Genomic DNA, 12,699 nt, shown 5'->3' with positions numbered 1-12,699 from the left:
GAACGAAGAGGAAAACCCGCCAAAGCGACCTCGGCTAGAAGAACCGATATACTTCACTGAGGACGATGCACATGGGATCTAGTACCCTCACAACAATGCTCTAGTGGTGAAGCTACGAATTAACGACTTCGAGGTAAAGCGCATCTTGGTAGACTTAGGCAGCTCGACAGATATACTCTTCAAGGAGACTTTCGGCAAATTACAATTACAGCAGAGCGACCTGAGACCGACAAATACTCCTTTGGTAGGGTTCAGTGGCAAGGAGGTCAGACCTCTTGGTCGAATCACAGTACTCGTGGAAGCCAGCACGTGGCCAAACATCGTGCGATTTGAGCACACCTTCCTGGTAGTCGCGACTCCCTCCCCTACAATGCCATAGTAGGTTGGCCCATCATGCATGTTCTACGTGCGATAGTATCCACTTACTATTTGGCGATGAAGTTCCCAACTGATTACGGAGTGGGAGTCGTGCGAGGTGACCAGCTCGAATCGCGCAAGTGCTACGTGGCTGCTCTAAAAGGAAAAGCAAAGCTAGCAGAGGATGTCGAGCTCGAGCGACCAGCGGAGTATACCGACGAGCGAGCCACCCTGACAGAGGAGACGGTCTACATACCGGTCTCTATTGATGAACCGACCAAGACTCTCCAGATCGATGCCTCGATCAACGAACCACTTCGCTCCCAGCTAGTAAGTTTCTTACTTGAAAACTTAGATGTTTTTGCTTGGTCTGCGACAGAAATGTCCATAATTGATTCAAAAATTATAACTCACAAATTGAATACCGACTCTTTAGTCAGGCCAGTAAGGCAGAAAAAACGCAACTTCGCCTCGGAACGTTGGAAGGTAGTCGATGAAGAGGTTGGGAAGCTCCTTGCAGTAGACTTCATCAGGGAAGTCCATAACCCGAGCTGGGTGGATAACCTGGTTCTGGTGAAAAAAGCCAATGGAAAGTGGTGCTTGTGCGTCGATTACACCGACCTGAACAGAGCCTGCCCGAAAGATTGCTTCCCGCTACCCAAGATCGACCACCTAGTGGACGCTACCTCAGGGCATGATTTGTTGAGCTTCCTGGAAGCCTATTCCGGTTACAACTAGGTTAGGATGGATCCTGTTGACGAAGAGAAGACCGCCTTCATAACTGAGCTCGGGTTATACTGTTACAAGGTCATGCCCGTCGGATTAAAAAGTGTTGGGGCAACCTTCCAGCGCCTTGTGAATAAGATTTTTGAGCCGTTAATCAGCAATAAAATAGAGTGTTATGTTGATGACATGGTCGTGAAGACCCAGTTTTCGGACTCTTTGATGAATGAATTAAAGAATGTTTTTCAAATTTTACGAAGATATAACATGAAGCTAAATCCAAATAAGTGCGTCTTCGGAGTCACTTCGGGTAAATTTCTAGGCTATATAGTTAGCCGACATGGCATCAAGGTCAACCCAGATAAAATAAAAGCCATTCTAGATATGAGACCACCCCGGAAAATAAAAGAGGTTCAGAGGCTGACTGGTCGGATAGCTGCCCTAAGCCGCTTCATGTCCAAATCGGCAGATCGGTGCCTACCCTTTTTTAAAGTGAAAAAAAAGAGTAAGGACTACGAATAGACTGAAGAATGCCATTTCGCCTTTGACGAGCTGAAAAGATACTTAAGTACCACCCTGGTTTTAACTCGACCCGAAGAAGGGGATGTGTTAAAGCTATACCTCCTTGCGAGTGACGAGGTGGTTAGCTCAGTACTAATCAAAGAAGTAGATAAGGTCCAACGACCCATCTACTATGTTAGCAAAATTTTGCAGGACACAGAAACCAGGTATTCGGAAATCGAGAAATTAGCATACGCACTAATCATAGCAGCCCGAGGTGTTTGGGAGATTAACTCAAGTGTTGGCTGATTTTGCAGCAGAATGCACGTTCAACACAGTGAACCCCGAGATGAACGAGCTCGATCACACGATGAGAGCTTCAACCAGTGTGGCGCCAGTCCTGGTCAGAGCAGAACCGACCTGGGACGAGGAGCCCTGGATCGTCCACGTCAACAACTCGTCCAACTAGCAGGGAAGCGCAGCAGAACTGATACTGTATGGCCCAAGCGAGGTGAAGCTAGAATATGCTCTCCGGTTCGGATTCAAGGCATCAAACAACAAGGCAGAATATAAAGCATTGGTCGCCAGGTTAACCTTAGCAAGGGAAATGAAAGCAAAGCACCTCATTGTATGCAGCGACTCTCAACTAGTGGTTAACCAAGTCACTGGTGAGTACGAAGCCCGTGACCCCACTATGGCACCTTACTTGGCCAAACTCAGAGAGATCCTGTGCAGCTTTGTCTCCTACTTCATCAGACAGATTCTGAGGTCCGAGAACGCTGAGGCCGACGCCTTGTCACAACTAACTAGCACGAGCAACAACACCATGCGAACTGTGTACATAGAGAACCTTCCTCGGCCTAGCATTCTCGGGGGGAGGGGCAAAAGAGGTCGCTTTCGTATCACAAGCGAAATCGAGCTGGATCGACCCACTCGTGAATTATCTGCTCCACGGGACCCTACCTACAGAACGTAACGCAGCCAGAAGGGTAGAGCACCAGTCAACAAAATACGTCCTCATAGATGGACAACTGTATAGAAGGTCTTTCATGCTCTTTACTTGCATTGCTTGTAATCCTCAGAAGCTGAGCATGTACTTCGCGATACCCATGAAGGCTTGTGCAGCGAACACTTGGAGGGTAGAGCTCTAGTGCAGAAAGTGTGACAGGTGTCAGAGGCATGGACAAAAAAGACGACGGACTGGAGAGAGGATTGTGAGTCACTCTTAGAAGCCCATGGGCTATGGCGCTGAGCTGGCAGAAGACCTCAGCATTGCGACAAGTCCTAGTCGCCTCTTCAGCATAGGCAAACAAGTCCTAGTCGCCTCTTCGACATAAGCAGACAAGCCCTAGTAGCCTTTTCGGCATAGGCAGTCAAGTTCTAGTCGCCTCTTTGGCATAGACAAACGAGTATTAGTCGCCTCTTCGGCATAGACAAACGAGTCTTAGTCGCCTATGAGGCATAGACAGCTCGGGTGCGAACCCTACGGTGTCTAATTCACCTCGGCGTACAGCAACGTAAGGTTAATCCCACATGGAGCCAAGCTCGTTAGCTCGACACTTAGGGATAACCAACACTTAGGCAAATAAGTGACCCAGGCATAGACAGGTCGGGTATGTACCCTATAGTGTCGAGCTCACCATCTTGGCAACAACCTATACTTAGGAAAAGTTCACTCTTATTTGGTTTTGTATGCCAGTTCGGGAGTAATCTACACTTAGAAAAAAAAATTTCACACAAAGATTGCCAAAACGATTATATTTCATTGATGTATAACTTCGAGTACAATAAAAACCACTATAACCGAGCTCGGAGGCCCGGAATGTACATTGTATGTAAGGAGGTCCAAGAAAAGAGGCACGATTATACATCCGATCTGCCAGAATCCCCTCCATCAGGTAGGTCGGTTTCATATTGTCCTCCTCCATGTCCTCTCGGCCTGCCTCTCCTGACGGCTTCGCCTCAAGAACTTCATCGTCGCTTTCCCCTTCGGAGGAGTCGGGTTCCTCGTCAGCCTCCTTCGCCATCTCAGGAGGCCATCTCGTACAAGCTTCTCCTCAGCCAAGAAATCTTTCATTTCAAGGCCGAGGTCCCTCCAGGAATTAATGACCGCCTTAGTCTCAGCATCCAGCCTAACCCCGGGGTCCTTAATGGCCACTCGCTAGTGAGTCGGGAATGGCCATCCCTCAGGGTTTTGAACAAAGAAGTACATCATCTTCCAGGCCGGTACTTTGTTCGGGCTACCGAACAAGACTTTGAACCCAGGGCGGGGGGAAATGTAGTAACTCTGCTAGGTGTCCCCGCTCAGGCAAGCAGAGTTCTTCTTGATGGAACAGATCGAACTAAAGGTGTCTAGGGAAAGTGGTCGGTTATACTCGTGAAACAGAGAGATCGTGCCAATAATGGTTCAGATGGAGTTCGGGTGTAACTGGTCAATGGTAATGTCGAAGAACTTAATAATTTCTATGATGAAAGGATAGAGCGGGAAGTGCAACCTAACTACGAGCTGCACCTAAAAAATCGCGAGCTCGTGGTGATCATGAACCCAAGGGTACTGACCCAAAGGAATACTAAAGGTAAGGGTGTCGGGAAGACGGTAACGGGCTACCAAGGACAATAATCTGTCCAAAGTCATCGTGGAAGGGCCGAAGTCATCCGGATCCCGACCCTGAGAAGAAGATGGGACCCCCTCTCCGGAGGTCGGTCGCTCTACCTGAGGTTCAGGTTCCTCAGGCCGAGATGGCCCAACGTCGGGTAAAGGTGTTTCCCCTAAGAGGTGTAAAGAGGAGCTCTCTAGCGAAGAGCTGACCTTACCAGCGGGAGCCGAGGACCACACGTCGGCACCCTCGAGCTCACTAGAATCACTAAGTAACATATCTATGCTATCACCAGACATACTGGACAGGAAAAGGAAAGAGGAACAACTAATGAAAGAGGACGAATTCATCAAAAGGACGACAATGACCTCGGACACAAAGGAAGGAGTGGCGAGCTGAAGGACTCTGGTGCGACCTCAAGAGAGCTCAATTACAAGTTTTTCGGCGAAGGTAATGAGCCCTTTCAGCCCCCTATTTATAGTCCACCGCATCCAGCGATCAACGACTGAAACCTGTACGATCCGACAGCTCCCATGAAAACTGGCTGCACACTACCTAAGGACGAAATCGGTTGATTGCGCTCTTTGGCGTCCGCGGAATCTATAAATAGTGTGACGTCCACGCGTGCCCGGGACACGACCTGGGTCATTTCGTGGTTGAGCCAGATGGTTGATAAGGCCGACCAACGGTTCGCCCTCCAAATTGACTAGACCTCGTGCCAAATCCACCTGGACTCTTCATGAATTCCCCGCATCGGGTTAGGACCCCTGGCATGAGGAGTGGGGGGCAATTGAGGAAGGACAATTTGGCACAACCTAGCAAGAAGGGGACACATAGGCGCGATCTGATCGGAGGATGACAACTCAGCCAGACAAGCCCAATTCGCAACATTCGTAGTTCGGGTATTCAACCACCTCGGCCCAAAATCCACCTCGGTGTAGAGGCACCTCGACACCCAATCCAGTTTGGGACTAAAGAATCGAAGTTGCAGATCAGAGCTAATGAGCCGAAGCATCGCATAACCAACTCCAAAGGCCTCCCCAACAGATCTCGAATCTCTTAAGGTCACGATGAGCCAATAGATCCCGAATTTCCCGAGATCACGATAAGAACTCATCCCGGTTCTGCCTGAATCGGAGGTAGACGATAAACCTTATTGACGTACTGCTCTCCTTCAAAAACAGAACCAACCTTATCTCCACAGCCCGGGGATCCCAGAGCTCTTTCGTAAGGCCCACAACTACTCTAGTATATAACGACTTGAAATCTCAAGGCAAAGGTATGCGTGATTATTCTACTCACTAGCACTCAAGCTCTCAAGCATTTAGCTCGCATTCACAACATAAGTATTGACTTAAGCATCGGAGTGACCTCGCCGAGTTAGCTACCCCGGGTTCTCTAATATACTATTTTGCAGATCGATCCAGCTCATCACCCATTTAGAGTTCGGATCACCCTCCAGTTAGGAGTAGTCAGATCGCCCACCATTGCCATCTAATGATGGAATTTATTCTGTTAAATCAGGCTACATGTCTCTTTGACTAAGCAAGAAGGTTGCTCGTTACCAGATTCACTACATACATGGATTTGGAAAGCAAAAATACCTCAGCATTACAAACTCTTTGCATGGAAAATGGTAAATTATTTTTAAAGAAATTAGTAAGTGAAAGAATTTGTATCTTTTGTGGAGAACACGATGAAGTTGACTTCGAATAATGGTTGAATGCCCATTTGCACAAGCTGTATGGATTCAGGCCAACACCAGAATTTTTTAAGGTACAACCCATATGCAACCAAATGGATTCAAAATCTTCAAATGGAACAAGATATGCAGCAAAGGCTCTTTGGCACATGGTTTGTTCTTAAGAGATTAATATGAGAAGTGAGAAATGGCAAGTTCTTTCGAGGCCAAAAAGTGAATCCCATGATCCCCTTACGTAAACTGAACTATTTGAATATGCAAGAACCATCTGCATGTTCTACTAGCATGATTTATACTAAATCAGAATGTTTTACCCTCTGGAGATGGTACTTTTTCTTTGTTAATAGTTGTTTTCTCTCCCAACTTGCAACCTGTTATTGGTAATGGCTTCGTAGTGTTATCCCCAACCAAAATTTTTGTTGCAGCAATTGGAAAACATTTGAAGTTCTAAGCCCAGAATAAGTGGAGCGATGAGCGTTACTAATTGCATTAAATTGGGCTCTATAGTTTGAGTAGGCGCTGATTGAAGGAATTGAGTATGTTATTAATTAATCGGTCGGTCAGTTGTAAAATAACTTATATTGCAAGAGACCACAATGTCATATCCCACACAATCTTGAAATTCTGCCAAGCTGACTATGGGAGAACTTCTGTTGTCCTAGCTCGATCAGCACGGAGATGTAATTTGGTGATTTCTCTTTTAGTTTTGCCAAACACACACACATACAAAATAAGATGATGGTGATGAAGAAGAGGAGAGAGGAAGCCGGTATATCAATAGAAATTAACCCGGCCCTCTATGATTTCGATGGGAAGATGGCATGCCGCCCCCCTGAAACTTGGGCCGCTTGCAGTTTAAAGAAAATAATATGATGACCTGATTAAGCGTTATGGGGAAAACAAAAACACTGAGGCTATGTTTGGTTTGAAGGAAAAGATAGAGAAAAGAAGGGAAAGACAGAGAAACCTATACAAGATTTGTAAAGGTTTTTTCTTTCCTTTCCTTGCATTTTCCTTCTAACCAAACATAACCTGAAATTAAGAATGACAGTGTTTGTTCTGTTGTCAATTGCATTGATCTAAGCTTTGTAAAGACGTCAATAGATAGCTATCATCCTAATGGTCCAATTGTCAATGTCTTCAAATACTGCCTATATGAGATAGGAATATTTGTTCAGCAAGCTGTGGCACTCCACAATCATTCAACCTCTCAATATGGGCCCTATATCATTGGTCCTATATCCTGTTATACACCTAAAAGGGTTCCACTAATCCCAATTCTTGGTATACATGGGGCAAAAATAGTTAGAAATCTACCACTTTAATACAAAATGGCAATGTATGAATATGGCTGTAATTCAAGGCAGATAAAGTGTGGGTAAAGAGTTGGGAGCAGAAAACCTGGAGTATTAGGAAATCTATGGTCTCAAACTCCCATGCAACCCCCTTTTTTTAAGTTATTTAATGCTTTACCAAAAAGTTGCTTATTTAGATAAGCATACAACTAGCAGAGCACACAAACCTATTTAACAAACATTATACATGTAAATGGTTCTTATCATCACTGCCTTTTACACTATTTTCCTCAACTTGAAAGCTACCATACTTGTACTTGATGCATTATATAGTTTTTATGCATAAAACACTCAAACCTGTTTCTTACTTTTTGCAAGTATTACTAGGCATATTTTACAAAGTTACAACTAAGTGGTATGGAGAGAGATGAAAGGGAAAGATTGAAGTTAGGATTATTCAAAGGGCGCAGATGATGATAATATCATAATAGTCCACAAATTAAAAAGACGCCCAACAAGCCACTGCCACTTTCATTTGGTTACCGAATACATCCTCGCTTAATCTCCCTTTACAGCTCCTCCTCCCTATCCCATATATCATATTTATACCCACTTGCCACTTTCATTACCTACTTACAATTAATGCTTTATTTGTCTCTTTTTTTTTTTTTTTTCTCTTAACTTTATGTATATGTATCGTTTGGATTGGAGGCACGTAGCTAGTTATTTGTTTCGTCAATTGTTGGGCGCAACTGTGTACTGTAAGCCCAATACAGTGGATCCGAACTTAAGCTTAAATCAAAACCAATCCCCACACACCTCCTTATAATTTTAAATAATTTAACATCTTTTTGAAAAAGATAAAGCACACCAGCCGACAAGTCTAAGACAATGTAACTTTTAAATAAATGCCTTCCTTATCCTTCTCTCCTTTATTTAATTTCAACTAATTTAATTTAAGTACATGTATTTGTCGGAGTGGGAGAGTGGGGAACTATTAAAGCTTTATTAATGTCGTTTAACTACAAGTTCGTAATTTACTTGGGCTGGTCATTCGATAAGTCTTTTTAGAAAGGTATTCTGATAATTATGACAGTTAAAAGATGTATTTAACTTTTGCATTAAGATATGAGAGGTTTGAAGCTCGTTTGGTTAAAATGAAAAGAAATAAAACAAAAAAACTCTATTTGGAGCTTCTCAAAAATCGTTTGTTTCATTAAGGTGTGTCTTTCCATGTGAATACAAATAGAAAAAAAAAAAAAAAAAACACAAAAGCTCAATTCGGAGCTTCCAGAAAATCACCTGTTTGGTTAAGGCGTGTCTTTCTATACGTCTTTCCGTGTGAAAACAAATAGAAAAAAACGCAAAAGCTCCATTTGCAGCTTCTCAAAAAGTACTCGTTTGGTTAAGGTGTGTTTTTCTATGCATCTTTTCGCATGAAGGCAAATAGAAAAAAACGCAAAAGCTCCATTTGGAGCTTCCTGAAAAGCACTCGTTTGGTTAAGGCATGTCTTTCTATGCAAAGATTAATAGAAAAAAAAAAAACACACACACACACACACACACACACACACAAAAGCTCCATTTGGAGCTCCTCAAAAATCGTCCGTTTTAGGTTTCTTGTGTCTTTAAGGTGCATTGGCTTTTAGCAACTAAATCTACCACGAACCAAACAGGAAAAGACCGAATCATGATTTGTTGAACTGGTAAATAACCAATAAATCATGCGAAAAGACGCGCCAAATGGGGCTTTCGTAACTTTTGGGGTTTAATATCAATAAAAGTAATATATTTAAAAAAAAAATTCAAAAATAGGTTAACTTTTTAAAAATAATATCAATAAAGGGCAAAAACACTATTCATCATCTTCTTCTTGCCATTTGTTCACCAGAGTCGCCGCCTTCCGCTCACCTCCACCTCTGCCTCCGGCTTCAGCAACGTTGTCGGAGGTGGCCGGAGGCAGAGGCGCTGGTGGTTTCTTTGTCCAACGCCGCCACCTTTGCCTTCGGCCACCTCCAACAACATTGCCGGAGGTGGAGGCAGTGGTGGGTGGAGGCAGCAGCAGGTGGTAGCAAACGACAGTGACAGGCGGCGGTGGCGGGTGGTGACGGGCGGCGGCTCTGAAGAATAAAATGGCAAAAGAAGATGATGAACAGTATTTTTGTCCTTTATTGATATTATTTTTAAAAAGTTAACTTATTTTTGAATTTTTTTTTAAATATATTACTTTTATTGATATTAAACCCCAAAAGTTGCCTAAAACACATTCGTATTTGCACTATTGAGCCTGGTATTGTTGAGAAATAAGAATGGCTGATTTTCATGAATCTGATTCATGGAAAATTACCAACATATTTATGTGCACAAATATCTTTTCTAATTGAAAGAGAAAAGGGAAAATGATTTATGATTCTCCTATACATATTGTATGTGAAAGAAACAAGGAATCAAGGAAACTAGTTATGAAACTTCAAGGCTTCTTCAGTTTAGAAGCAAAATGAAACTGCTTAGTGAATTACCCTAGTTAAAGTATGAAATTTGTGTTTAGAAGCAGCATGAATGAGCGACTAGGAGACGGAGGCCATAATTAAACAGATTTGAAGATAGCATGGTTTCAAAACCGGATCAGGCTGGATGGTCGGACCGAAACTGTTTTACCCCAGAACCATTATTTTTCCAAAAAACTGTTGATTTGATCAACAAATTATTGACTCGAATAGTCAAACTGTTCATCAGTTTGGCCGATTTTTATTTTTTAAACGGTTTGAACGGTTTGACCGCCTAGATCAATGGTTTGCTGACCAAATCAACAGTTTTTGGCCAAAAAACAGTTATGGTGTAAAACGAAACCAATTAAGTGACTGATTCCCAGTTTTTCTGATCCAACTGTGCAGTCCGATTTTGAAAACCATGCATTTAAGTATATAATGCATTATGTTAAATATTAACTTTGTTCTCCTTTTTTCATGAACCTCTCATTTGAAATTTTGAAATTGATAATAGTAAAGTTCAGTTTGAAAATAGTACAAATACAAATATATAAAATACAAGGTTTTATATACTACATGTTTATATTTATACTCTTCCCAAACTGAGCCTAAAGAATAAATTAGCCATTCAGCATTAAACTGCAAACCCTTTACTTTATAAGTACTCAAATACCCTCTTCTTTCATTCTCATCCATAAAAAAGAAGAAAAAAAAAAAAAAAAAAAACCTCTTTCATTCATGGAGGCCACATATCCAACTTTTGTCCCTATTCTTCTAATAATTCAGGCATTGGGTTTACATACAATATCAACACGGCCGAAAGCTGGAAAAGCAAGAGAATGCCGCTTCCCACAAAAATTTGATTGCATGATTGCATTTGCATCCGCCCCTTTGAGTGATTAGTTCATAATTAATTTCTCGGTGCATTAATTATTTTCATTGCTGTAGCCTGTATGTGAGTCTCCTCCGTCTCCCAATATGATGATGATAGAATTAATTATATTGTGGAAGTATAACTCTGTGTTTAATTTTTGGCCGCCCCCAAATGCTTTTAGCTGTTTCCTATATGGCAGAGTAATAATATTTTCGCTGCTGCTTGCTTTGATTGATGATGCATAGAAACGATTGAGAAAGGCTCATCACGTCAAATTATTTATAATGGGCCGGAGCCCATAGAATTAATTCACTGCCATGCCATCACTAACGAAACAGCGAAAAGCAAATTAAGTCAGGCAAAGAAAAAAAGAAATAAACCCTCCATCAACTCTCATGTGGATTATCAAAAAAATCAACTCTCAATTGATAATTTGCTTGGTGCCCAACGAAAACACAACACTTTACACTTTTTCAAAAAAAACAAATGACCCCACCCCTGCCAAAAGGAAAAATTATTAGTAGTAATAATAATAGTAAAGAAGTGAGCAAGTAGTATGTGATGAATCCCACCAACAGAACCCTCTTTTCCCATACAGCTCACTATAGTCTATATATAAGGTAGCCTCTTAGGTTGCCTCATGTTCAGTCGGATGGCAATCCTCCCTAATTGGCCCTCTAATCCTTCTCTCTAAGGGTTTGAATCTTGTTCAAGATTTATCCCCGAAACTCCCTCTAAAACTACCTACAAACCCAGTACTGAACCTCTCTCTTAAACCCAATAACCCATCTTCATCAATGGATCCAATGAAGATACAGAAGCTTCACGCCATGAACAAGTACAAGAAGAATCGGTTTCTCATCAACAGCCTTGTCATCTATTCATTCACTGCATTAATATGCATTGCACTTTGCTCTAGCCCCTTGTGGTTTCCCTCTGTTTGTTCTTCCATAAGGTTGTTTCTCTTCGTCTCACTCCCGAAAATTGTGTCTGTCATCCTTGGTCCCAAATGCTTGTTCATTATCTCCAACATTATTGTTGCCTTCCTGGTTGGAGAATCCAAGCTCACGGGCTCATGCGACTCATTACCAGCATCCGACATTTACGACGACTACGTTAAAAGGAACCAAAGCCTTCGACGATCCCCCACCACGGAAGAGAAGAAATCCTGTAGATTTTTGACTGAAGAGACTCTGAAGAGGGTTGAGGAAGATGGGAATGAAGAAGAAGAAGAAGAATATAGAGGCGAGGATTTGAATGGAGAAGAAGGGTATAGCTTGCCCGCTGAGGAATTTAAAAGGAGGGTTGAAGATTTCATCGCAAGGGTCAACAAGCAAAGAAGGCTTGAAGCTCGGGAGATAGTTTGCTGTAGTGCATGAGAGGGAAAAATGAAATGAACACCCTCACCTCGGACACCTCCCTCCACTCCCTCTGGGTCCCAATTCTCATGGAGAAAATGGAGAGAAACACAAAGTAAATAAACCCAGCTATAGAAATAGAAAATGGATTATTATTATTATTATTATTATTATTATTAGTTTGGTTAGGTTCGACGACAGAACCCCTCAAATCCAGTTTTTCTTTGTATGTAAAAGAGATTTGTAGAGATGGTTCTTGTCGTAAAGCTTCCTTCCAATGTTGAATATATGCATATACATGTTCTTCCGTTACACATGCACGATCCAGATACAATGCAGAAAAGTGCATTTAACCAAGTTTTGCCCAGTACAAATTAATGTCCCACGCCAAGTTTATCTACATAAATTCATTTAATAGGTGGGTAGTTTTTGATCTGTTGCTCACTTGCTTGAAGTTATTTCTACCAAGAAAAAAAAAAAAAAAAAGATAAATGAGGAAATCTGACCTTTTCTGCCGAGATACTGGGTAGGAAGGTGGATTAAGTCCGTGCTTTGTTTTCTATTTATTTATTTATTTTTTCTCTTTAATATGGTTATGATGAAGGAGAAACATCGTTATTAATTACTTCCTCTATCTCGTTAATATACAGCATCCAGGAAAAGAAAATAAAATTCGAAATACAAACCCGAATGGCTTTAAAAATATACAGTATCCTGGAAGATGAGACTTTTTTTTAGAAACACAGTGAAAATAGCAATTTCATTCATCAAAAAAAACCCAGGAAATAAGCTGGCAGTTGTAA

The 12,699-nt window shown here is 42.0% G+C and overlaps 1 protein-coding gene across 1 annotated transcript; it reads left to right on the top strand.

The window, feature by feature from the left end:
• Positions 1–11,335: 11,335 nt before the first annotated feature.
• LOC104592000 (uncharacterized) lies at positions 11,336–11,917 on the top strand. Its single transcript, XM_010251146.3, has one exon. It carries the CDS (start codon positions 11,336–11,338, stop codon positions 11,915–11,917), a length of 582 nt encoding a protein of 193 aa, XP_010249448.1.
• Positions 11,918–12,699: the final 782 nt, after the last annotated feature.

This window comes from Nelumbo nucifera, chromosome 4 (assembly GCF_055504915.1).
Source record: "Nelumbo nucifera cultivar China Antique chromosome 4, China Antique-T2T, whole genome shotgun sequence".
NCBI classification, from domain to species: domain Eukaryota; kingdom Viridiplantae; phylum Streptophyta; class Magnoliopsida; order Proteales; family Nelumbonaceae; genus Nelumbo; species Nelumbo nucifera.
Note: the sequence above shows the minus strand (reverse complement) of the source record. Positions and strands in the feature narration are given on the sequence as shown.